This window comes from Sinohyriopsis cumingii, chromosome 18, assembly GCF_028554795.1.
Source record: "Sinohyriopsis cumingii isolate HCF-2022 chromosome 18, ASM2855479v2, whole genome shotgun sequence".
Classification (NCBI taxonomy): domain Eukaryota; kingdom Metazoa; phylum Mollusca; class Bivalvia; order Unionida; family Unionidae; genus Sinohyriopsis; species Sinohyriopsis cumingii.
In genome coordinates, this window is record NC_142978.1 from 66639092 (window position 1) to 66665755 (window position 26664).

The window sequence follows — 26664 nt, forward strand, 5'->3', positions numbered from 1 at the left end:
CTAGAGAAGATTCAGGTAAGCCAGAATCTTCCTAGGCAGATCTATCACTAGATAAGTAGATCAGTAACCAGGTCTTGTCCCATCTAAGTGGGGCTAACAGAACCATCTTGCATCTCTGACCCTGTAGTTTCTGGATTATATTTGGTACCAGAACCATGAGAGGGTAGGCAAATGCCCACAACCCCTCCCAACTGACTGACAGAGTGTCCATGGCCCAAGACTCTGGGTCTGAAACTGGGAGATAAAGGTGGCCAACTTGTGATTCCACCTTATTCAAAAGAGATCATGGGAAGTCCCCAGAAGTGAACAGATCTAAATAAAGACAAATGATGGAGAGACCATTCCATGTGAACGAGTTGACTTTACCTGGATAGTGTCTGCCAAGACAATGAGTTTGTCAGGAATGTGACTGATCTGGAGATTGTCACACCAATTTGGCAGTTTCAACATTGGTGTGACAATCTCCAGATCAGTCACATTCCTGACAGACTCATTGTCTTGGCAGACACTATCCAGGTAAAGTCAAGTGATTTGGTGGCCCCATTTGAGGAGGTAGGTAACCACCACAGAGTTGTTGGACATAATGAGAACCATTTTACCTGAGAGTCAATCCTTCCAGAAGTGAAAGGCGTCCATGACGGCCATAATTTCTAAAAGGCTGATGTGGAGAAGCCACTCCCCGACTCCTATGTAACACTGAGGTCAATGTTATCTTTCCTCGACTTATTCAGTCTTTCCTTCCCTTTTGATGCCATCTAAACTAATATAGCCCAGACTTTCTCTAATCACGTATTACTTACTCTGCATGGCATAGAAGATGTACACTTAGTACATATGTGGTTGTTTTCTTTGCTTTTAACTTTTTTGCATTTCATATATTTAGAAGAAGAGAAAACAAAGCACACACCCCTGTTACTAACAGAGAGAGCAAAAATATTCAGTGTTGTACTAACTCAAAAAATGTTGCAATGTGGTCTTCATTAGACAAAGTCCATAATGGTGACAAAGTCCCTCGAATTTGGAGAGAAAAAAATAATAAATAATATATACAACCTGTAGAAAAAAGAATGTCCTAACTTAAAGTTGGATGGTCGAATATGAGGCTTGAATTGTTGAAGTTTATTGTGTGTGTTATCAGTACAGCAGTAAAGCTTAAAAACTAGCACCACCAGGTGGTGGTAAAGGGAGGTAATGGGCAAGAGTTACTGCCCTCTGTCTATGTGATATAGACAAAGATGATTTTAATAAAATAGGAATATCAATATTTTCTTATTTGTCACGACTTGTTATATCTTCTATGGCTGTTTCTGTATCAAGTTTCAAATTTATAAGGCTGACACATTCATTTTCTGGAAAAATTGCCTGACAAAAGTCGTTAGAATTTCAGGATCATAGTATGGACTAGGGCCAGTTCTAACATCACACATAGCAATGATTGGGTAACCAAAGTTATATAGTGAGACTGGACTGGGACCATTTTCTGTAATACACAATAACTGTTCATGTGTAATACTAAGATCAACATAGACTCAAATCTGCCATTACATAATGTGCATACAGATCAGGGACAACGCTGATAATTATTCTACCTATTACCTCAAGCATGTAGTTGGTGGTTCTTCCCTGGTTCATCCTCCACCAAATATACTGGCTGCCATGTAAAGCCTATCATGCACTGAAAAATAGTGTTAAACCCATAGCAACCAACCAAACAATCAAGCAAGTAGGGTCAATTCCAATGAACTGGTGAATAATGTGACAGAAGATTTGAGTTTTGTGCAGTCTGATATATTTCACAAACAAGCAAAGACTCTACCGTTCTTATTCCATGTGAAGCAGTCTCGCAGTTTCTGTCCCTCAAACTCCATGTCCAGTCGAATAGGAACTAAGACTTCAGAATGTGCAGCATTATCATGGATCACAGCAGGGTCTGTGTCATCATAACTGTTAATAATGAGACAAAAATTACAAGACATGTGGATTCTATTGTCATTATTGTGTAATTTCATTACAGTGACACTTTTTTCATGACTTTTATAAACTGGCAAACTACTGACACTGATTTTTTCCATTAACACCCAAGAATCAAATAAAGAACATTAATAGATACAGTGGTCCCCCTCTTATATGACCACCCCTTCTGCACCAGGAAAGTTACATTTAACACAGGTGGCTTTTCAGAGGGGAACTATTTGTGAGATGTGTATGTATATGTGTACATTGTAGGAAAGCTACATATAACTTAAAGCAGCTAATATCTTCATTTAAAGTAGCATTACTTATTAAAATGTTCTCAGGGATCATCCTGGGCTTCGCCAAAGTCGCAAATTGCGATTTTTTTCCCTTATTGGCGACAAAAATATCCCATCTGGCGATATTTTTGGTGACATACTTTTTGGTTATTTAATTTGTACATACAATCATGGATTTGGACTGGATAAATTAAAAGGGAGAACGAAAGGAAGCCACAAACTTGACTAAGCAATGCATTGGAATCAATCTGTTACACAAACGATCCTTTGTTCGTATTGACGACCCCATCTTTACAGTGCATTGTTACATCATAATCTGCTTATGCTGACATCTGGGCTGAGTACTGTATGCTGCGATAGTCAATCATGCTACCGCACTATACCTACAACTGACCGACTTCTGAAGATGCGAATAGAACAGATACAATTAATTGTATGGCTAATCCTTCTGTGGTTTTTTTTTTTATTTTTTTTTTTTTTTTTTTACATATACCAATACAATAGTTTCACTGAACCTTTATAGAAAACTGATAACGTTTGAAGTACCCACTGTGTATAAATACAAAACAAATGGAAAAAATCTCAATCACAATTATATCTGTCGCCAGTGCAGCATTTTACTCATTGATCTTTTCCTTTTGCCATCAATTCCGTGTTACGGCTGCAGAGACTTAAACTCCGCAACAAGAAATAGCACAAAAAAAAAACAGTTTTGCATAATTAATAATTATTTATTTCTCAAAATACAGGAGTGAAAGAATCCCTAAATTGGGTGTGAATTTATGCTTATATATACGGTCCAATATTGCCAGGTGTTGACTCGTGTAAGTTTCATTCGTGGGAATGGAGATCCTACTTTGCTTGTCGAGAAAATTTATACAGCATTCAGTGATCATTCTTGGGATTTAGGAAGCAATTCACTACAAGCTTTGTGAAGCTAGCCTTAAAGGGGTGGGGTGTGGGGTGTGCTGCTGAGAGACTACTGGTGTCACCTGTCAGCACTGTAGACTGTGAACATGGATTCAGTAAGATGAACCTCATAAAAACTGACATCAGAAATAAGCTCTGCATCTCATCTCTCGAGAATTTAATGAAGAATCAGCATGTACAGATGTGAAAAATTAGACTTTGAAACTGCATTCAACAAGTGGGCAGTCCTAAAATCGCGACAGACCTTCATGTAACACTTTGTAACATTTTGTTAATGCTTGTTTTAATTAAATTATTAACTAACCCATCTTTTGTAATTTTCATTACCTGTTACATTAATAGACTAAATTAACACTTGGAAAAATGTACACTACTTGTTTTGGCGACACTTTATGAAAACTGGCGACAAAATATTGAAGTTGGCGATTTTTTTGGCGACAGCTTTTTAAAAGCCAGGACCATCCCTGGTTCTTCTTGTCTTTAAAACAGAGTTATTTCAAGGTAACATAAATTAATAGTTCTTATCCTTAGGCAAGAAATGTGAGTGGGATATTGTTGGGATGTGCATTACATAACCATTCAAAAATGTTATTTAAATCCTAGTACATACGTTGTTTTGTTTATTTAAAAAAATTATCTTTCCATTTACTCCATTTTTCACTGCTACAGAATATTCTCCTTATATTTTACGATCTTGTTTATCTGAGTCTTCCCAATAAAAAATCTTCGGCAAGTGAACTTTTCCCATTGTCATCAAGTCAAAAAACTTACAATTTCTTCTTAAGTATTATTTCTTCTTTTACGTGATGACATGTTAAAGTTTTGTAATAATTTATTCCTATGTTGCTAATTGTACAGTAATGTAATTTAATTTTGCAGACAAAACATTTGTAAACGTAAAACCTTGTTATAAAGGATGTGATACATGTACTGTCACATGATTTTTGGTCTTTCTCTGGTACCCTGTTTTGTTCAAAGTTGATTGTTTTTATGTGTATGTGTTAATCCACAAAATCTATTCTCTATTTTTAGCCTATCCGACTATGTTATGATCTTGACATTTATGCCGGTCGTAATCGTAAATTTAAAATAAAAAAAAATTCTGCTGTGTGAAGCCGAAAGCTCTATCAAAATATTGCTGATTCCATTTCTATCTATGTTATGATATTGACAATTACGTCCAGTCATAATCATCCATTAAAAAACAACATCCGCTGCGTGAAGCCCAAAGCTCTATCAAAACAATGCAAATGACGGCATTAATGATGTAATAATAACCTAAGTGGTACATGTACTTCAGCCAACGCTTCTTTCCGTAACTAAAACCTGACATCTGGAATGAGATTGGGAAAGATAATCGGATTACTTACCTTACAGTAATTAAATATTGGTTCTGGACACATTAATAATAAAATGTGACCGCTTGTGAGGGGTAAAGTTTACATTTGTGAACTAATATGTTGGCCACTGTCGCATTAGAGGGGTGGTCTTTCTTGAGGGGTACTTTTGAACGCAAACTCATCGGTGCCAAGGTAGTCTGGCCATAAAGAGTGGGTGGCCGCTGGTCAAGGGGGCCATTCATGAGGTGAACCACTGTACTGAACATTTTGAATTTAGTTACCTCATGGTGCCTATTTCTAATCACATATGAGTTTATGTATATTTACAGGATATCAAAGATAACTTAAGTTTTTGGGGCAACTAACCAACTTTTTAGATCCTGATATTAGCATACTCTAGATGGCAGAAAATTTCCTATGAAAAAATGCCATTATCCAACAGCATTTCCTTCCTTACTAAAATATATACATATATAAGACTAACTCCTGCTATGAAATATTCTGCTGCAAGAAAGATACAGCTTTCACACACTAGTTTACACAGTAATGACACTTTTCTTAACAAACCAAACAATAACTTCCTTATAATGGTGTACATATAAATTACATCCCTCCATAACTTTATCCTTTCCCCAAGTATGTTTATTTCTGAATCATCTTCATCTTGTAACCAAATGAGAGATGGTGAAAACTGAATAAGCAATTTATTTAATTGCAAATATAAATGAAGGTGAGAGACTACCCTTTGTATCACACTTATATTTTATACATCCCTCCATGAATAAAATGAAATAACTAAATAATCATCCGTCCATACAGATAACAGACACAGTCTTGTTCTTTCCTAAACAATATACTAAGAATGATCAATAATGACAACTGGGGACATGTTATTAAAGTGTCATTTGGTAACTGGTACTGAGGAAGTCAGCTATGGTTTTCTAATGTAGACTGCTATACACCCCACAAAACTGAAATTCTATATCAACCTAAATTATAGTCAATGATAGTTAAGACATTAAATCACATTCTTATTCAAAATAAATTTAGTTTTCATATTCTTATTCATAATAATTGTAGTTTTCACATTCGTATTTAAAATAAATCAAGTTTTCAGGTTCTTATTTATAACAACTCTAGTTTTCACATTCTTGTTCATATGTGGTGAAAGCATACACTTTGGATGCAGGAGGTTACAGGTTCTAATCCTGGCCAAATCATACCAAAGACTTTTTAAAAATAATGGCACTAGCAGCTGCCTTACTTGGCACTCAGTATTAAGAGGGTAGTGTTAGGACTGGTTAGCCTGGTGTCAGGATAATGTGACTGGATGGGACATGATGCCACATATCTGAGGCATGATTCATTATGCTAGACATCACTATAAACAACCACACTGCAGACATCATGTCAATATGACTCAAATTTGTTAAAACTATGTTAAAAATCCAAATCATACATACGCACATTCTTATTTATAATAAATCTACTTTTCACGTTCTTATTTATAATAAATCTAGTTTTTAAAGTCAGTGGGTGAACTAAATAATCCCATCTGGTAATTGGTACCCTGAGGTTATGGCAAAGAGAAGGACTGATTGAGTGCTTGATTTGTTTAAAGGCACAACAACACATGCAAGGTTATATCGTGATGAGGCAATTGGAGTAGAATGTCTTGCCCAGCAATGCCTTGTCTGGACTGGAAATGAACCTGCACCCTTCTGATCAAAGTCTGGCATACTAAACATTGAGCCACTGTGGCACAGAGACAAATCCATCATCAGATTATGGTTGGTTTGTTGTTATGGGTTTAACACCATTTACCAGCATCACAGGTTACATATGGTAGTCAGTACCTTTAGTGGAGGAAGAAACCAGGAAAACCCTGGGAAGACACACCAACCAACAGAAAGTTACTGGCAAACTTTGTCAGATAACCATGTTGGCTGAACCTAAGATTTGAACTCATGCGGACAGAGGTGATATGTCAGTGATCAGTAAAGGCATAAAGTCTGTAAATTGTGCCTTCCCATAGGACCATGTGCACTGAAACGCAACAGTCCTAACAGCAAATATGAAGAAATTGTGCCTTCCCATAGGACCATGCACATTGAAACACAACAGTCCTAACAGCAAATCTGTAGAAATGCAGAAAAAAACATTACTTTTTCAATTTATTTCACTATACAAGTTTTATTTCCCATGAATATATTCCTTTGTTAGCTAAATTACCTTTATTAGGAAGTTACAGAATTTTTTTCCACTTAATTTTATGAGTGGATTGGTAAACGACATTTAGAACAATATTTTGGAAAAAATTTTAAATGAATATTTCAAGGAGCAACATGCATGGTTTTAGAATATTTCATTTCGGAATTGCAACAACCTACATTCACCTAATGACCTCCCTCTAAATTCCTGCAGCTACTCACCAAAGAGGGAATGTCCTCACTTTGGATTTGCCCAGTCTGTTTCTGTTGATCGGTGTGGAGCAGGGGACAGCATCCAAATGGTGGGAACTGCTGGGGACTGTGGGGACCCAGGTGCTCCGCTTAGCCTTCAAGTCTCTGAAAAGGATAATGGACTGTTAAGGTCAATTTGTCATCCTTTGCATGAATATTTTTATGTAGTCCAATGTGAGTTCTAGATATGGAAACATTATTTAATCAACAACCTTAATATAGTAAATTCCAAATGGTCCAAGGCAAGTCAATGCCTGTAGTACTGCTGAGAATTCATTATGGAACAATAAATTCAATTCGTATAAATGTTATGAAAATCTTTATTCTATAACAGAATTTGGAGATTTCTCTATCATATATTCGCCTTTCTTGTCAGCAGTTTCAGAGACGTATAATGACTTGCAGCTCGACTAGAACAATCTGTTCAACAGAGGTCAGGGAGGTCATGCAAATTTGCCACTTATAACAGTATTTAACCAACCACAAACAATGCAGGTCCAGATCAAATGTCATGTAATGCTCTGGCCAATCAGGGCCTGTTTGCTGGAACTCATGTAATGCTCTGACCAATCAGGATATGCTGCCTGAAAGCTCTGGCCAATCAGGGCCTGTTTGCTTTAACTCATATAATGATCTAACCAATCAGGATCTGTTACTTTAAATCACATAATGCTCTGACCAATCAGGGTCAATTTGCTTGAAATCACATGCTGAATGAATAGCATAGACTCTGATCTGCAGTTATATTATACTGTTCAATGGCAAATGTAGGTTTACTCTATTTGCAACCATGTATGTATTATACAGTACTCAATACAACAGACGTGTCATACCTGTACAATGGCAGATAGGGGCCAACCCTGTTTGCAGTGGTGTGTTATACAAGAATCAATATGGTAGATTTGTGTTATACATGTATGATGGCAGACGTGTGAGAATGCAGTGTGCATGTGCACATGCATGTGTGTGTGTGTGTTATACAGGAGTGAATAAGACAGATTTGTGTTATACGCATACAATGACAGAAATGGGTCTACCCTGCTTGCAGTGGTAATTTTATACAGGAATCAATACAGCAGAATCGTGTTTCAAACCACCACTTTGGTCCCTCACCTTGATGCAGCAGTTTCTCCTCCTCCACCTCCTAAAGAGACAGCTTTGTACTTGTCATCATTTCCTTCCAATATCTCATCCACCTCACTTGCCCGCAGGAGGCTTATGTTGGTTGCTAGAGAGTGCTGTCCAAATCCAGCTGCAAAACACAAAGGTCACTTATAAAAACTGCAATGTAACAAAAGTAGTTGTATAAACTCAAAAGTTTATCGATTATCTGAATTTTCCTATGATTTAGGAATAATGCTGGACAACATATTACACTTGTTCAATTACACAAATCATTATTACCCTACCCTTAAAAAGACACCAAAAATATTAACTATACCAAATTCATATTATTTTAGGTCAACTAATCTGTTCATGAGTTCTGTTAATACATTCTCTCTTACACAACACAAATCAAAAATTAGGTTTTTATAACTTTTGTTCCTCATTCCAACTAGAAAGAGACCACACAAAAATATCTGTACATTTTTTTCATATATCTTTATAACTTGAAATGATAACCCTATGCTATATCAATATTGCAACTGGGATTTCGCATCTCTGCTTTCATCCATTCATCCGGGTAGCCACGATAGCTCCATTGGTAGCATATGCGACTCATAATCCAAGGGTTTGACAGTACCTATGCCACTCAAGGTAAGCTGCTTTACTAGGTGTGTCAATATAGTCAATAGAGAGAATGTTGGTACACCTCTATATTACTTTCATAAACTGTGGCTGAAATGTCTTTGGATATTGTGCTTGTGGAAATTGTACAAGATCTAAGGACACAGTTAACCAAAATTACTGCTCCCTTGCGTAAAAAAAAATCAGCCTGAATTAGTGATGTGTGATGTGACTTGGATTTTTAATGTAGCTTTAAAAAAATTTCAGTCATATCACTATGATGTCTGCAATGTGGCAGTTTATAGTGATGTCTAGCACTGGGACACTATGCCACAGACATGTAGCATAATGTCTCCCACCCAGTCACATTATCCTGACACCAGGCCGACTAGTCCTAACACTAACCTCTTAATGCTGAGCGCCAAGCAAGGCAGCTGTTAGTACCATTTATTTATAAGTCTTTGGCATGACTTGGCCAGGGATCTAACCCATGACCTCGCACATCTGAGGTGGATGCTATAACCACTAGGCCACCGGAGCGGTCAGCCTAAATTAGTTTAAAGTACACTATCTTTAGTAGTTATTAAAATAGGGAAAACAAATCTTGCGAGACTAGGCAATACCAGCTTATAAAAGTGCAATGAATGAAGTACCAAGTATATAAAATGTAAAACAAAGTTATCATCTCATATTTTTTTTATATAATTTACCTCTGAAGTCCTGGAAGTGAAAATTATCAAGCGGAACTAACAGTTTTTTGAAAGGTGCACATCTGAAATAAGGCCAAACTGTATGCTCTAGAACCCAAAATTACACCCATCAAATCATACACCAAAATAAAGGAAATTAAAAGTTCTTAGAACAATACCCAAGGTCTTTTTTAAATAGTGTAACCAGTGAGGAAACCCAGGGAAATTCTTTTTCTTTAAAATTAAAACTTATGCAAAATATGAAACTGTAGAGTACCACCTAAGTCAATGAAACCGCTCTGTAAACTTTCAAGCACTGCCTGCCGATAAAAAGACATTTCAACAATGAAAACAATTACTGAACAGTGATATAATAAACATGGGAAGTTATCAACTCCTAGAAAGTGACTGACAGGTGCTACTATAGACGCATTAACTCTCTGCATGAATGCTTCAAGATAAGTACATGTCTTATGCATTATTAGTAACATTTACTGGATTAATGATGCAGACCCAACATAAATCTGATATCATCTAATCTTAGAATCCCTTTTACCAAATGGCATGTTGATTTTCAGAGACAATAATGAGATTTTTTTAAAAGCCTTTTGTAATTGGATGGAGTATTAGAAAAATGTTCCTGGAGCAATGCAAACTGGCTAGTTGGTTGGTTGGGCTTTAATAGCATTTTCAGCACTTCATTTGTTGTATGATGCCAATAAACTGAAGTCATTTTCTTAAGGACTCACAGAGGAAGCCAACCTAGGCTGGCCTAGGTGGGTATCTAACCCATGACTCTTTGATTACAAGTCCTGTGAAGGGGCAAATTTCTGGCCATCTAAGAACACATTAGTTTGAGACCAGAGAACAATTAATTAGGTTTATGGGGACAGACACGGATCAAATCGCCATACTGCCGTGATCAGTAATGTCTTTTCGAGGGGGAGAATTGAATTCTTAATTAAGCATTTGTTCAGACAGCACCCAGACAGACTATTAGGGACACGGTAAAGTTTATTTTCATGGTAAAACTGTCACAACTGAAAGATCGCAGAAACTATGTTACTCAAACTACCAGGTCAAGCTGACCCCAACTTTGGCATCTCTGGAATAGATGGGAGATATATTTGATTTTGATTGGTTATGCTAAATAATGGGCATGTTTCCCACACTTAATTTCCTAGGTTTTAATATCGCCACATCGAAAATTTTAATCAGTCGAAGTTTTTTCTGCAAGAGAAAAAAAGTAGGACGCTGGGAGAAATTTGGAAGAATTCTCTCATGAAACTGTTATCCAAGGGGACTGTTGTCGAAGGAAACCGACGAACAAATTTGGCGATAGAGCGAGGAACGTTGAAAGCAAAGGCAGTTGTGACAATTCCATGTAATTTGTTAATGCCTATATATAATGCTTTGCTGAATTTATTTACGTATATATGCATGAATTTAATTTTACATTCATATATCAATCTGCATTATGAAGTATAACTGTGTTGAGTTTATGCACAGGAAGTCAAGTAGAAACTTTCTTTGCACAATAAAAGTGTTTGAATCACTTTGGAAAATGCAACAATCGATCAGCTTCCACTACTTTTATTTAAGTTTGGTGCTGACTTCTTTTGATGAAAGGTGCTTTGTTTTTATTGAAAACTGTAGCTAGCTTGCTTTGATGAAGCATAGTTTGTTACTGAAGTCACCGCTAAATGCAAACTTTCAAGGTCCAACAAATGCTGGTTTGTTATTGTGGCGGTAACATCAAATAATTGTAACAAAGCACTGACCGAGACCAATTTTTTGTTTTTGTTTTGTCTACTTAATATTTATAAAGAACATACAGTGCTTCAAAGGTAATAAGTTTCCTTTGAAGTTTCAGCAATACTATTTTTTGGGTACAAAAAAAAAGTTACTTTATTGATTGCAGCTTTTCCTGTTCCTGTCTTTGGATGTTATTTGATTGTAGCTAATCCAGTAGCATGACTATCTAATAGTACTAATATTAGTTGTTGTTGTTGTTGTTGTAGGGTTTAACGCCATTTTTCAGCACACAATAGGCTATAAATGGTGGCCAGTATTAATGGTGGAGGAAGAAACCGGGAAATCCCCGGAAAGAACCACCGACCCTCCAGAAGCTACTGGCAAGCTTTCTCACATATCCACATTGGCCGAATCTGAGACTCGAACCCACGCAGACAGAGGTGAGATGGCAGTGATCCGTAACGGTGAGCGCTTTAGACCACTCGGCCACTCGGGGCCCCACTAATATTAGTACCCTTACTCGTACCTCGTGGACTGGGTACTAACATGAGCATATACGTGTTAATGGAGCAAGCCTGGTGTGATTCACACCCGGCGTTCCTTTAGCCTAATAATAAAACTTTAAACATATTCCTTGCATGTAATCCAATAAATTGAGTAGTCCTCTTATTTAATACCGGAAGTATCGAAAATCATTGTAGAAATAGTTGTAAAATCTCGTTTACCTTTTTTAGCCAATATTTTCGTTTAGATCGTCCACCATATTATTTCAAATAATGATTACTTCCGTTCTCAGCCTCGTTTGTTTGTGTGCCATATAAGGACATTGGCGCCTTTTTTGGAAATGTAAACAAATCGTAGTAAAAATTTGCCGCCGTTTGGGTCAGAAATCCTGCGCATTAAAAGTAAATACGGTTTATCGGCAACTTTGAAATTCCACCAAGAAGCGATTATTAGCACTTAATTGATAATTGTATAGCGTAGAAAATCCAAAATACGGTCTGGCAAGCCTTACGTAGAAAAAGGGTCACGGCGAGAGTCTCGCGTTATCTGTCATGGCGGACAGGATAAGGTTAGAGTAACCATGCCAATTTATTTTATCGCGTAAGGGCTTAATAAATTCAAAATAAGCCAAATTTCTTCCACAATATGATTATACTTATGTATTTGATTTCTACACTGTTTGTTTTTCTGACTTTAGTAACTATTTTTTTTGCTCCATTACATGATATGGGATCAGTTCGTAGCCTCAACCACAACAAATCAAGTTGAGGCTACGACATCGTAGCTAGACTAAGTGTATCAGAGCTTACAGTATCCAGGCCAGGTGTCTGCATAATCGGATTATGATGTTAAAATGCACTGTTAAGATGTGGTTGTCAATATGAACAAATGATTTATTTATGTAACAACAGAAAAATTTCAGTGCATTTTATATCCAAGTTTGCGGCTTCCTTTCATGGTGCCTTTAAATTTCTCCACCCCGAACCCTAGATTGTATATACAAGTTTAAACAGCAAAAAAGTGATGTCACAAAACAAATTGCCAGATAATATATTTTGTTGACAATTTGTAAAAACAAATTGCAATCTGCAACATTGGTGAAGCCAAACGCCATCCTTGCATGCAAGATAAACTATATACTTACCAATCTGTGCTAATTTCTTTCTCTCCTCTACTGTGATTAGTCTTCTCCACATAGATGGATAACGTTTGTACAAAGAGCCCCGAAACATGCGCATATAATTTCCAACCTGAAAACATGCAAATTAGCTTTTGTACATAGAAATCAATTGCAGGTAAATTAGTACAGTATTACCATTTCCATTTTAACACACAGGCAAGATATTATCAATTACTTAACTTATATCTATCATACTCAGTCATAATTTATGACCCATCAAAAATAATTTGTCCAGATATTACTAGTAAGCAGTATTCTTCACCACATACAGAGCTCTCCATAGCTGGAGTCGCCTGCAAACAGGACTTCCAGTTTCTGGCAGTCCCACAAAGCTCAAAAGTAGGGAAATTTCCCTACTTCCAGTTTCTGACAATGAATAGTTTAGTGACTGGGACAATTGGGGAGATGCACTAAAAAAGGCAGATGGGCATTACTGGCATAAGAAGCACAGTTTATTTTTGTACAGTTGGAGTACTGAGTGCCAAATATGTGAAGAGATTCCAAAATATGATGAAATGCCATATAATGATTTCTTATTTTATGTCATAATCACAAAGGTCAATGTCTGAATCAGAATTCCTCAAAAGTAGTGCAAAGAACAAAGAAGGTACATTTATTTTTTAAGTCACATTGTCAAAATTATTATTTGGTAGTCCAGGCTTCTTAGTAAATGTTGTTATAGGGTTTAGTGCCATTTTCAGCACAAGATGGGTTATACATGGCAGCCAGTATAAATGATGGAGGAAGAAACCAGGAAAACCCCAGAAAGAACCACCGACCCAGGAGAAGCTACTAGCAAGCTTTCTCAAATACCCACACTGGCCGAGCCCAAGATTCAAACCCATGCAGATAGAGGTGAAATGACAGTGATCCATAATGGTGAGCACTTTAGACGACTCGGACACTTTTTAGTAAATGCAGTTGAAGCCAGGGCCGCCAAAATCAGTAAAATGGATAATAAGTATCTTCAACGAAATAAAGCTATCTAAACACTTTTTTCAATACTGGTATAATTATTTTTTGTTTCAATGAAGAAACAAACAGAACCTGAAAACATGTCCATTTGCTAGCGTCTGAATTAGAATCCATTAGCAAAAAGAGTTCAGAGCAAGTAAAGAACGACAAAAGCAATGACTTTCATTTGTGGAAATGAGTCAATATCAGTGTGAAAGTTTGTAAGAAATTCCTGAAAATTCTGCCCCTTGTTCTCAGGTCAATTGACCAGGGTACACTCAACACAACACCATTATTTATTTTATTACATGTCAGCCTAAAAATGAATACCTGGGGAGACATATTACATGTAGGACTAATCTTATGAATGACACAAAATATACATGAATAAGATATTTCTATGCACACTAAAGTGCATCTGCAATATTACTATCTTTTCTATTGATATCCCTAATGTCACCGTTATTTATTTTGTTACATGTTACCCTAAAAATGAATACCTGGGGAGACGTATTACATGTAGAAACTAATCTTATGAATGACACAAAATATACATCAATATAGTACTTCTATGCACATCTGCAATATTACTATCTTTTCTATTGATATCCCTAATGTCAATGTTGTATACAGAGTGGGCATGACCATGGCCATGTTTAGCGGTAACGTTAGAAAACATGCTAAATTTTAGTCCTACATTGTAAGACCTTGAGGCTGATATTTATATTTTGGGCGTCTAGGTCTTACTACCCAAATAATGGCTCAGTGAAGCATGCTCCCGTGCTGTTGAACATCAAAAAGACATGTAAAATTTTCTGGAATATCTCACACACTTGGTAGCCCATATCAGCGCTTTATACCAATTAAAGTTGGAATGTTTTAGTCAGACTTGACTTTACTTACTCTGATGTCTTTTTCCTACTGGTTTCATATTCCCACACAATCAAAAGGATATGTTTTCAAGTTCTGTTGGCCTACATTTCAGTTGGATGGAATGTGATGGAAGCCTGGAATACCGAAATTGGGTAAAAGGATGATAAGAATCTTGAATGAAACGAAGCTATCTAAACACTTTCTTCATTATTAATATATATTTATTCATTGCGTTAAAGAAGTATACTTCAACAAAACCCGATTTTGACATTACCGGCTTCCATCACATTCCAGCCAACTGAAATGTAGGCCAACAAAACTTGCAAAATGGTCCATATCTTTTGGGAGAATTTCAATTAATCAGACAAAAAGACATCAGAGTAAGTAAAGTCTGACTAAAACATTATGACTTTAATTTGTAGAAAATGGTTATTTTTTAGTTGCCAGTTGTGCGAGATATTCCTGAATTTTTTACTTTCTTTATGATGATAGTCGACATCAAAACATGCTAAACAGTGCCATTATTTAGGCAGTAAGACCCAGATGCCCAAACATAAATATCAGCGTTGAGGTCTTAACTGTAGGACTATGCAAAGTTATTATGCTTTGTAGCTTGAAATATCAGTTGTCAACCCTTAGTCCTAAAATGCAAGACTAGCACATGTTAATTTTGTTAATGTGCAATGTTTTACTATCCAAATAATGGACCTGTATAGCGTGTTCTGATGTCAGTTGACACTGGAACGAGTAGTCAAAGTTTCAGGAATATCTCACACTTGGCAGCCCATATCAAGACTCTTCCACAAACTGATATGTAATTAATATACTTACTGTGCTGTCTTTATCTTGGTGGAATCAAAATCTAAGACTTGCATATGGACACATTTTCACTTTCCATTTAATTTTTTTAAATGCGACAGTAGTCGAGGTATGTTCATGTGAGGGATATGTTTCTTGAATGAAATGAAACAATGTTTACAGTTCCAATAGGCATAATATATTTTTATTCATTTTGTTAAAGAAAATTTCAATTTAACTCGATTTCGGCATTCATGACTTTCCAGAAAACTGAAATGCAGGCCAACAAAACTTGAAAACATGTCCATTTCTTTTGTGAGAATTTGAATTTATTAGAGAAAAGACATCAGAGTGAGTCAAGTCCGACTAAAACATTAGGACTTTGCTTTGTAGAAAAGCGTCATTATTTTAGTTGCCAGTTGTGTGAGCTATTCCTGAAAATTTGACTTTCGTTACAATATTATTCGACATCAAAACACGCTACACAGCGCCGTTAGTTAGGCGGTAAGACCCTGACGCCCGAAACATAAATATCAGTGTCGAGGTCTTATTTATAGGCCTATGTCGACACTTAAATAGATCGCAGGAGATATGGGGGAAGTTTTCTCCCTCGTATTACTATCAATAATACATATGTATGTAAACGACAATTATAAGCAATGATGCGAGGCTCTTTGCTTTGATACCAATCGTTACAGCCACCCACCCACCCATAATAATGCGATACAATATACTATTTTGACTTCTGTCACAAAATAAGCCCAAGTTAATGTCGATACACAGCTAATGATATGATTACTTCAGATCCCATATAATAGTATTCTCCTCCTTCTTCCAACTGAAAACATTTCGGCTTTTCGCCAAAAGTCTGTAGCCTTAACAGAGAGTTGGTCGCCATTTTCACGGGTAGCACTATGTTACGCTTCGCATTTGTCATTAAACATCAAGACGCGGAAGACTAGCTGTTGGTCGGTTGTTGACGCATCAATACGGATCAGTGTAATAATATCAACTACTGTTTTTTTCTTAAAGAAATTAAAAATCTTACCTATATGTATATTATTAGACATGTAAAATAAATTCGTAAACTTATTCCAGGAAAAGAATTGAAAGAAATGTTTATGTCAGTATGTCTGTATGAAGTCACATTTCCTTTCATCAAAGGATTGTATAATGCCACATATTTTTTGTTTAATCTAAGTATACAACATCTTTATATATAAATACCAACATTTGTCTTTCTGTGTGTCACTCCTGCCAAACTAGTGGTCGCGGGTTCGAAACTTGGGGCCGCATCCCAATTTATTTAAAAATACATTTTTGTATTTTTATGTTCCAACTGTTTAACTCGCTCGTCCCAATTTCTTAATTTTTGTAGACTTTATAATTTTAACTTGAAATTTTTTCATCTATCACTCCCATCCTAGAACGGGCAATATACATATTTTTCTTGTCCGTTAGACGCTACGTTAAAAATCCAAATCACACACTCTTGTCCGTTAGACAAGTGGCAAACCTTTAACAATATCAGAGCTTAATTAATATCAGGGACAGTATTTAACACAACAATGTTGCTCGTGAGACATATATAATGTCAACAACAACAACAAAGAATCCAAGAAACAGAACAATATTAGATGCATGCGAATTAATTGCTAGGTCGTCATGCGAGTGTGTCTGCTACGCACGAGTGCATATATTGAGTACATCAATTTTTGGTGATATGTGCTTAGTCGTGAGGGAATATGGGCTCATGTGTGCAGGCAAAGCCATGTGTGCCGTTTACCACGGACCTGGGTTCGAATCTCCGTAGGGTACTAATTAAAGATGCTCTAACCTGTATGATAGTATTAAAATATTAATTCTGCCTACTATTATCAAGCATTCTTCTATATGAATCCAGGGATAGCACTTTCCGTTCTGTCTAGTGTATATTTCTCTCTCTCTCTCTCTCTCTCTCTCTCTCTCTCTCTCTCTCTCTCTCTCTATATATATATATATATATATATATATATATATATATATATATATATATATATATATATATATATATATATATATATATATATATGTGTGTGTGTGTGTGTGTGTGTGTGTGTGTGTGTAAGAGAGAGTGAGTTGATACGCAATAATTTCATTATTATACAATAGGCAAATTGATAAGGAAACAAGAGCGCACTTATGTTAAACCTTGTTATGAAGAGTATTCAACATGCTGTTTGTAAAACGAAGCAAAAGTTAATAGAAATTTATTGCGATAAAAAATAAGAGATTAGGGCGGGGTTTGTTGTTGTTGTTTTGTTAGAAATAATTTAATTCCTGAACCACAACGGAATATCAGGTTATGGGAGTGTGGGGTATTTTATCAGTAATGGCAATGGAAAAGTTTGACGGTCTTCAATTAGGTGTGTTAAAGATGGTTTTAGAAACTTTACCTTGACAAATTATGCTCTTTAAGAAAGATAAATAAGGATGGTGGATAAAATCTTAACAGGCAAAGAAATATGTCCCTCATTTTGATGCGTAACTGTGGTACATACTAAACTAATGACGATGACAAAAATGATGCTAGAGTATGAAAATATCTTAATGTATAATTTTATGTATTCAGAAACGTTATATGTAGATGAGTTTTTATTAGGATGACCTGTCGCTTATTGCCGAATTTAATATCAAGCATCATCCGTGTTTCCATCAAAGTGAGAAATTTAAAATCAGTTATAAAATCAAAAAGTAATTGAAACAAAAAAGCCATATAACAATTTTCAGCGAAAAAACGATGACATAATACCAGTAATTTTATCTTCCACTGGATTTAATCGACACTGACCACTGGCTACATGTATTTATTATTAAACCCAAATGCAATTAACAGTGTCTGCATTTTTTAACAAATGCATTGTATCTAGAAATGTTTCCTAAATGTCGGTATTTTAATCGATTTTTTCATAATTAAAAGATGAAATACAGATTTATTTGACGGAATATGCATGGAAGTTGATGTATAGAAGTAGTAGTAGTAGTAGTAATAATAATAATAATAACAATAATAATAATAATAATAATTATTATTATTATTATTATTATTATTATTATTATTATTATTATTGCTGTTGTTGCTGCTGTTGCTGCTGTTGCTGCTGCTGCTTTCTAATCAATGCATTTTGGATTGACTATAACAGTTTGACGCCATAACTGTAAAACATCTAGTTGTGATGACGAAGAAGCGGATTTGTGACAATTTTAATGCCAGCTACAGTGCACACTTATTTTATCCTATTTTCAGAAACAGACAGTATACAAGAGTGACTTTCTTCGTAAGTACGTCCGTTCTTCTGTCGTGGTTATTACGCCAATGCTGCTTATCACATTGGCATCAAAATAAAATGTGGGCCCGTAGTGGCATGAACGTGTGTCAAGAACCAAAACAAGCTCGATGCGCCACACTTTTTAGAAAGTATTCACAAGATCTTTACAAATCTTTTCCAGGTTCAGTTTCAACAATTTTACATCTATTGCAAACACAAAAAGGGTGAATTTAACGATGGATGTGTGTCAAGTAGCAAAACAACGTGACCGTGATCTACTTTAATACATTTATTTTAAAACTTGCTTTAAAAACATACATACATACATACATACATACATACATACATACATACATACATACATACATGCATGCATGCATGCATGCATGCATGCATACATACATACATACATACATACATACATACATACATACATACATACATACATGCATGCATACATACATACATACATACATACATACATACATGCATACATACATACATACATACATACATACATACACACACACATTCATACATACATACATACATACATACACACATACATACATACATACATACATACATACATACATACATACATACATACACACACACATTCATACATACATACATACATACATACATACATACATACATACATACATGCATGCATGCATACATACATACATACATACATACATACATACATACATACATACATGCATACATATATACATACATACATACATACATACATACATACATACATACATACATACATACATGCATACATATATACATACATACATACATACATACATACATACATACATACATACATACATACATACATACATACATACATACATGCATACATACATACATACATGCATACATACATACATACATACATACATACATACATACATACATACATACATACATACATACATACATACATACATACATACATACATACATATCCAACTCATGTTAAGTTTAGGATGATAAATTTTCTCCTTTGTTTTTCGTCACCCGTTATTCTGCAACACGATGTTCTCACAATATTCTCATTTTCTTCTCCTTTTGATACTAACTGTATCCTCTACCCTCATTTTTTAAAGTGCCCTTATGTGTTGTTACTGGTGTCATTCTGATTTTGGATATAATAGTGCACACAATCACATCTGTACACATTTAATACGGTTATATAGCATTATTTTTGTTCAAAATTGGTCATGGTTGTCAAGAATTTCTTCCAATGTTTCGAAAAACATGCGTGGAAGGAAAATGCGGTCATTTTATCCATTAAAGACGTTATTGAACTAGAAACTGAGATATTGAAAAGACTATTTATTTTAAATTTATTATCTTCGAATTTTCGAAAAATGGCGAAAATTGAGATTGTAGATTTCATTTAAAATCAAAGCAATTTTGTTTCATTTCTGATGGTATAGGAATCTCCACGACTTTAAACCAATATTTTATTATGATTTTTTGTTTTAAATTATGATCAAAATTAGATTTGATAATCCTGGAAAGGGGAAGAAATTAATGCCTTTAGTTCATTGTAAGCCTTTTAGGTTTCCATTGTATAGGAATATACGAATGAAACACATGTACAATCATCAAATGATAAAATATGATAATGAGATTGGGAAACAAGTTCTACAGAAAGTTGTTAACATGTGTAAAATATGATACATAAGACTTGAAAACAAGTTCTACACCAAGTTGTAAACGAAAAATTGTACAGACGTCAAATGATAAATGAAATTGGGGGAAAATCATTTTGTGCCTATGTAATGCATAATAGTCTCAGACCACTGACTACTACCACAAGGAAACAGGGACAAATCACCAAACAATTATAGTTTGAATGACGCTGCTTATGCATTCGCAACTGCGAGCTAAATTCTATGGAAAATATCTCGGAGGAATATTTTTGTCTCGCAGAAATACCCGAGGAGGTCTGAATGGGTGTTTTATAATCTTTCTGTTCCGTACTGTCTCTTTCTAATCATCTGTATAAACTGAATTTCATCCAATAGAAGCAGGTGACAATCGTCCCTGGTCACACTGAATGCTGCATCCCACTTGTTAGCTGGAAAATCTATATGCCTTGAAATTCCGGGTTTCAGAGGTTCCTGTATTTTATGGATGCAAAAGTCTTCCATTTTGCGCAATATATCAACAAAGTTGTCCAGCTGTCGCACAAAATCGTCCCCGACTTCTTTGATTTGTTGTTCAAGACGGTCCTGAAAATGTTTATAAAGCTGGTAGTCAACAGAGGCCCAGTGTTTAAATAAATTCAAGTGTTCCTCCGTTGCAGAGTCAGCAGAGTATGCTCTAGTTAGCGCGCCAATGTTTTTCTTAATATAAAGAATATCCTTCGTTTGCCATTTGAAGTGTCTCTGCATCATTAATAGAGATTTGTCAAATTTCTCTAGGATAAGCATTACAGGAAACTCCTCCTCTAATTCTTTTAAGTACTGCTTGATTTTTTCAGGATTCTTGGAGTAAACAACTTCCGGTGGGAATCCAAGTTCTATAGCCATTCTATTGTTGGTAAAGGAAAGTATGGGGTTTCTTGGTTCATACTTCTTCGGATTGGTTAAATATATCATCAGTTTATCGTCTCCTTTTATGTCTTCGAAATATTTAGGTTTGAGATAGTTTACAGTCGAGATAAATTGATGAAGTGGGTCTCGGATTATTCCGACGTAGACTGTATCGTTTGGCATAATTTCCCTGAAAGCGGTTTTGTTGTATACAACGTGAGCACACATAATGTCATGTGTTTTATTGAACGGGGGAGGAATTATGGCTTGTTTAGATAGCGATCTGGTAAGACTTATAATATTGGGAAAACCGTAAGGATTATTGGAAAACGGCAACACAAACGTCAGTTCACGTGTCCAACCATATCGCAGGAAAATATTCTGTGCGGTAGTGCTTCCTGTTTTGTGCGTTTTCACAAAGGCAACATGTCTCACTGGTCCTTTCGCAAAACGTTTCTCTGACGAATTCCTGTGATCCTTGTTTCCAACATGTTTCGGTTTAAGAGGCCAATAAATAAATAATATTACAATCCCTACGAATATCGTCACCCTGTAAAATATGAAAAAGTAATTAGTATTCAGATATACGAACAAGAGTGTTAATGGCTAAATGTATTCGTTAAGTCTGCATGTTGTTTTTGAAGGAAACCAAACTTATAAATACAAGCATCATAAATATTATGGAGGAGAGAACAGGAGTAAAATTAATGCAATGAAGCAAGTACACTGTTTATTAATTATGCCACACCCACTCACACTAAGCACTTGTTTTGTAAAAAGAAGGACCCACACGCATGGTATGCATGTGTTAGATTTAATAAACAAAAGATGCGCAGTGCGTGATAAATAAAGCCATCTTACCTCAGTATTTTCTTTAATGTTAATTTACAACACTTGAATGCCTGAAAAAGATTGAATTTATCAGATATTAGATATAAACATAATATGCAAACATTGCTGGACATTTGACTATATTAAAATGTTGAATTTTCTTTCCCTCTTTCCTGACTTAATAAACATGCAAATCATCAGCACGGCTTGCATTGATGGATGCCCTTTTTCATTTTCACTAGAAGTCTTGATGATAAATATTTTTCAAACTCTGATGTCAATGAAGCTCTGTGTGTGTGTGTGTGTGTGTGTGTGTGTGTGTGTGTGTGTGTGTGTGTGTGTGTGTGTGTGTGTGTGTGTGTTGGATTTTTAACGTAGCTTCAACAATGTTTCAGTCATATCGCTACGATGTCTGCATTGTGACAGTTTATAGTGATGTCTAGCACTGTGGCATCATGCCGCAGACATGTAGCATGATGTCCCACCCAGTCATATTATCCTGACACCAGGCAGACCAATCCTAAAACTAACCTCTTAATGCTGAGCGCCAAGCGAGGCAGCTGCATGTACCATATTTATAAGTCTTTGGTATGACTTGGTCAGGGTTCAAACCCACGACCTCCCGCATCCGAGGCGGACGCTGTAACCTCTAGGCCACCGGAGCGGTCAATGAAGCTGATGTTGTTGTTTTTTTTGTTAATTTTTAATATGCCCACTTATTCGAATATTAATAAATCTTTGGTATTGGATGGCATTAGCCACGAATTCTTACAATTGCTGGACCAGTAATAACGAAGCCATTGACGCATGTTATAAATTTCCAGATATCTTAAAACATGTAAATGTTACTATTATCTTTAAGAAAAGAACTACAGGGAAATACAGACCAATATCCAGTCTACCTATATTATCAAAATTGTTTGAAAAACAAGTAGCTATACCGGTCTATGAATTTGTTGAAACTTAATTTCCATTTCATAATGCACAATCAGGATTTAGAAAATATCACTCATGCCAAACAGAACTCACCAGATTAACAGATCTTTGGCTACAATAAATGGATACTCGTTCTTTGACTGGTATTGCTTGCCTTGAACCCCAGAAATCCTTTAATCATGAAATTTTGATGCAAACGATGAACTGTTACAGGTGTAATAATTATTCTTTAAACTGGTTTGGATCATACCTAAATCAAAGGTCTCAACAGGTAACCATTGGTAAAATTAGTTGACTATTCTTTAAAGGTTTCATTCAGGGCTCTGTTTTAGGCCCTCTCCTCTTTCTTATTTATGTAAACGATCTCCCATTAAATAATGAATCCACAAATACATATTTATTTGCAGATGATGCAAACTTGTATACATCTAGTTCTGATACTGAAGTTACCCAAACAATATTAGACTCAAACTTTATTAGAGTTCAATGTTGGGCACAACAAAATCAGATGGTTATTGATGAAAGAAGAACAAAATTAGTTTGGTAACATCACAACAAAATACATATCTGGATTTATTCAGGCTTTATTCAACATATTACTAGTTGAGATCACCATCAAATGGAAATCTTCATCCACCAAAAACCAAGAACATAAAAACTTAATAAAAGCTTCTAATACTCAGGTATAGTTCTGTGGAAAAGGGTTTCCTCTGTATGTACAAAGTGCAGAAAATATTACAGTAGTTAAGTAGAGATATCACGAGCATGGAGACATTACAAATATATTATAATTGCACTTAGTATATGTAGTACTAATGACATTTTAAATTTAAAAGTAATTATTATCTTCGGTAGGATGCAGATTGTTAAGGGATAATAGTCCTTGACAAAATAAGGCAGAATAAATAAATAGAATAAATAAATAAATAAATTATTATTATTATTATTATTATTATTATTCAGTGTGCATTTTTTCTTTTCTTTTCAAACTATGTTCACCGTTGATCTCTCTCTCTCTCTCTCTCTCTCTCTCTCTCTCTCTCTCTCTCTCTCTCTCTCTTATGTGACGCGTACACTGATAAAACAAACGATGGTAGAGCCGAACAATATCTGCATGAAACCGCAATATTTATTCTCTCTAATCGGGGCCAGTCATTGTATTTAACATGGGAAAGTTTTTTAGTTGTTGATAAATTAGTTATTTTTCCTGAAATACAGAATATGCATGATGAAATATGAACAAAGTGTTCTTTCTTTATTTCGAGGGGGGTTGGATATTACACGTTTTTTTTTAAAAATATTATTCGAGCAATGTTGCAAAGAATATGTTTGTCCAGTTAAACTCCTTCATTAAGACGTTTTTATTATTTTAGACTAAATTCTGCTTGGCGACAGGTTGACTGCCCTTAATATTATAGATTTCCTTAATTTCTAACTTCATGTGTAAATAGTATCTTTACTTGATTCGTGTTCACAAATTGTCTGAAGTATGACTGGTCTATGAGAATTTTTCAGAACGTGTAAAGCACATACCATAGGAGTTAGAAACGTATACAGTCTGAGCAGCACCTGCGACTACGATCGTAGTATAAAGCATACGTCATGCTGCTAAAGGCAATCCATCGTTGTCCATGGGGTCAGGAGCGTGGCCTAAGACATCTAGCTATGAAGCATGCAGTCCTGAGTTCAAGCCCACCCACCTATCGTTGGAGGCAAAGTTTCATTTTTTTTTTAAAAAATCAAAGTATTACTAAAAATCCGTTACGAGAACTAACACCAACATGGTTCAAGTAATATATGGAGGGGAATAACCAAGTAAACCTACGCTGACGCATGTTAAAACGTGATTTGAATGTATCAGACAAAGTACAGTACAACTGTAAACAAACACTGTGGATTGGTAACATCTCCAGGAAGAAAAAAATAAGTTGTACTTACTGCTTTTCGCATTTTTGTCGTTAAAATGCGGCAATAAAACAAAATGAGACTATGCTGTTTTAGTTATCCCCATGCAATCCACATTGCTTATTGGACCACAACTACGAGTTATTGGCATAGGCCGCGTGCGGGCTGACGGCAACTATTGAGAGGTATCGTTCCATAGAACAAATTTCTATGCTCCCGTCTTTACTTCTTAAAAATATGAAACAAAGATTTGTTATAATTATAGTAGAAAATTGAACAATTGAGGAAAAGGAAAGACTTCAAAGGCTGGAATGTCTTGTAAAAATGGGGTTTCCTCTTTCGTATTTTCTTTTTTTTCGTCCTACTTCCGAGCTCTTTCAGGCGATAACCTTTTGCTATTTCCCCCTAGACTATACAGAATGATTATCAAAAGTTTTGTTGAAGACAACACATATTTTCATGGGAAGAAAGAATCATATATTATGTTTCTTTTTCAAAGAGGTGAGTATTATTTACTGTGGCAATGTTTATTTTCCGGACTTTATTCGACTTTTCAAATTAATGTTAAAATAGTATTGTTTTTGTCAGCATCAACTGTGCCAATTTAACTTTACAAATTTTGTCTCCCCCACTAGTTTACATCTGGGACTAAAGGACAACAACAGTTTTAAAGACTTTTTACCATGCGTGTTTTGATTTAACTCGAACAACAATGCAACTAACCAACCTAAAGACATTAGACTGAATTAGTGTATGATTATGATGCATAAGCGGCTGGTAAATTGAAACAGTGTATGATCATGGTGTCTAAGTGGCTGGTAAATTGAAACAGTATATGATTATGGTGTCTAAGTGGCTGGTAAATTGAAACAGTGTATGATTATGGTGTCTAAGTGGCTGGTAAATTGAAACAGTGTATGATTATGGTGTCTAAGTGGCTGGTAAATTGAAACAGTATATGATTATGGTGTCTAAGTGGCTGGTAAATTGAAACAGTGTATGATTATGGTGAATAAGTGGATGGTAATTTGAAACAGCGTATGATTCTGGTGTATAGGTATAACGGTACCAATTGCGCAAGTCCAGGTGGGCGGAGCTTAAGGTGTATGGAACATTGTATTCAGAATTAAAGAACAAAACTAGCTGTGATTGGTGCATTATGTAAGACTTGTACTTTCTGTTTGGCTTTAAAAAAAGTTGAGCCTCTTGGCAACATGTGAGTTTGTGTTAATTTCTATTTAGATCATATTTTGTATTTTTTATGATTTTTTTAAAATATGGTACACATGACTGAAAATGTGCTTGTTGTGACTAGATAACTCTTACCCCTGTCTAGTTCCAGTAGAGTTATCTCTCTTAAATGCAATGGAGTACCTGGTTATGTCATTGTCAAATTGACAATCTAGCATTGTTCTATATGACAGCGTGTGACATGCATGCCCAAGTAGGACAGAAAGTATATTTATTTCACAAAACATTAGCATTGAGGTATATGGAAAAACAATTGGTACCGTGATACCATAAGGGGCTGTTCAATTTGTTATGCTTCATCAAAAAACTATATCCTAAAAATTATTTCGATTATGTGTGTGAAATGTTAATGTCTTTCACTAATGCAGATAATCAAATTCTTCGCGTCAGTCAAATATCTAACT

At 35.4% G+C, this 26664-nt stretch overlaps 2 protein-coding genes across 3 annotated transcripts in view; both read right to left on the minus strand.

The window, feature by feature from the left end:
• Positions 1-16387, minus strand: part of LOC149776835 (SWI/SNF-related matrix-associated actin-dependent regulator of chromatin subfamily B member 1-like) — a 34519-nt gene extending 18132 nt beyond the window's left edge. For both annotated transcript variants that reach the window (XM_089941562.1, XM_089941564.1), the window contains exons 1-5: positions 16265-16387; positions 12805-12910; positions 8098-8236; positions 6955-7089; positions 1817-1944 (exon numbers count right to left, since the gene is read on the minus strand). In XM_089941562.1, the coding sequence (XP_089797688.1) occupies positions 1817-1944; positions 6955-7089; positions 8098-8236; positions 12805-12910; positions 16265-16363 (607 nt within the window). In that variant the 5' untranslated portion in view covers positions 16364-16387. The remainder of the gene's footprint in view (positions 1-1816; positions 1945-6954; positions 7090-8097; positions 8237-12804; positions 12911-16264) is intronic.
• Positions 16388-19642: 3255 nt separating this feature from the next.
• LOC149776836 (galactose-3-O-sulfotransferase 2-like) lies at positions 19643-25124 on the minus strand. Its single transcript, XM_089942654.1, has 3 exons — positions 25043-25124; positions 22199-22239; positions 19643-21887 (listed from the first exon to the last, which is right to left on the minus strand). Exons 1-3 carry the CDS (start codon positions 25052-25054, stop codon positions 20762-20764), a joined length of 1179 nt encoding a protein of 392 aa, XP_089798780.1. The 5' UTR covers positions 25055-25124; the 3' UTR covers positions 19643-20761.
• Between the last annotated feature and the right edge of the window lie 1540 nt (positions 25125-26664).

What these genes read in the sequence shown, in the direction of transcription:
- LOC149776836 (XM_089942654.1), bottom strand. An exon ending in ACATTAAAGAAAATACTGAG is followed by an intron (nt 21,888 to 22,198) that starts GTAAGATGGCTT and finishes CATATTTTACAG; the next exon opens with GGTGACGATATTCGTAGGGA.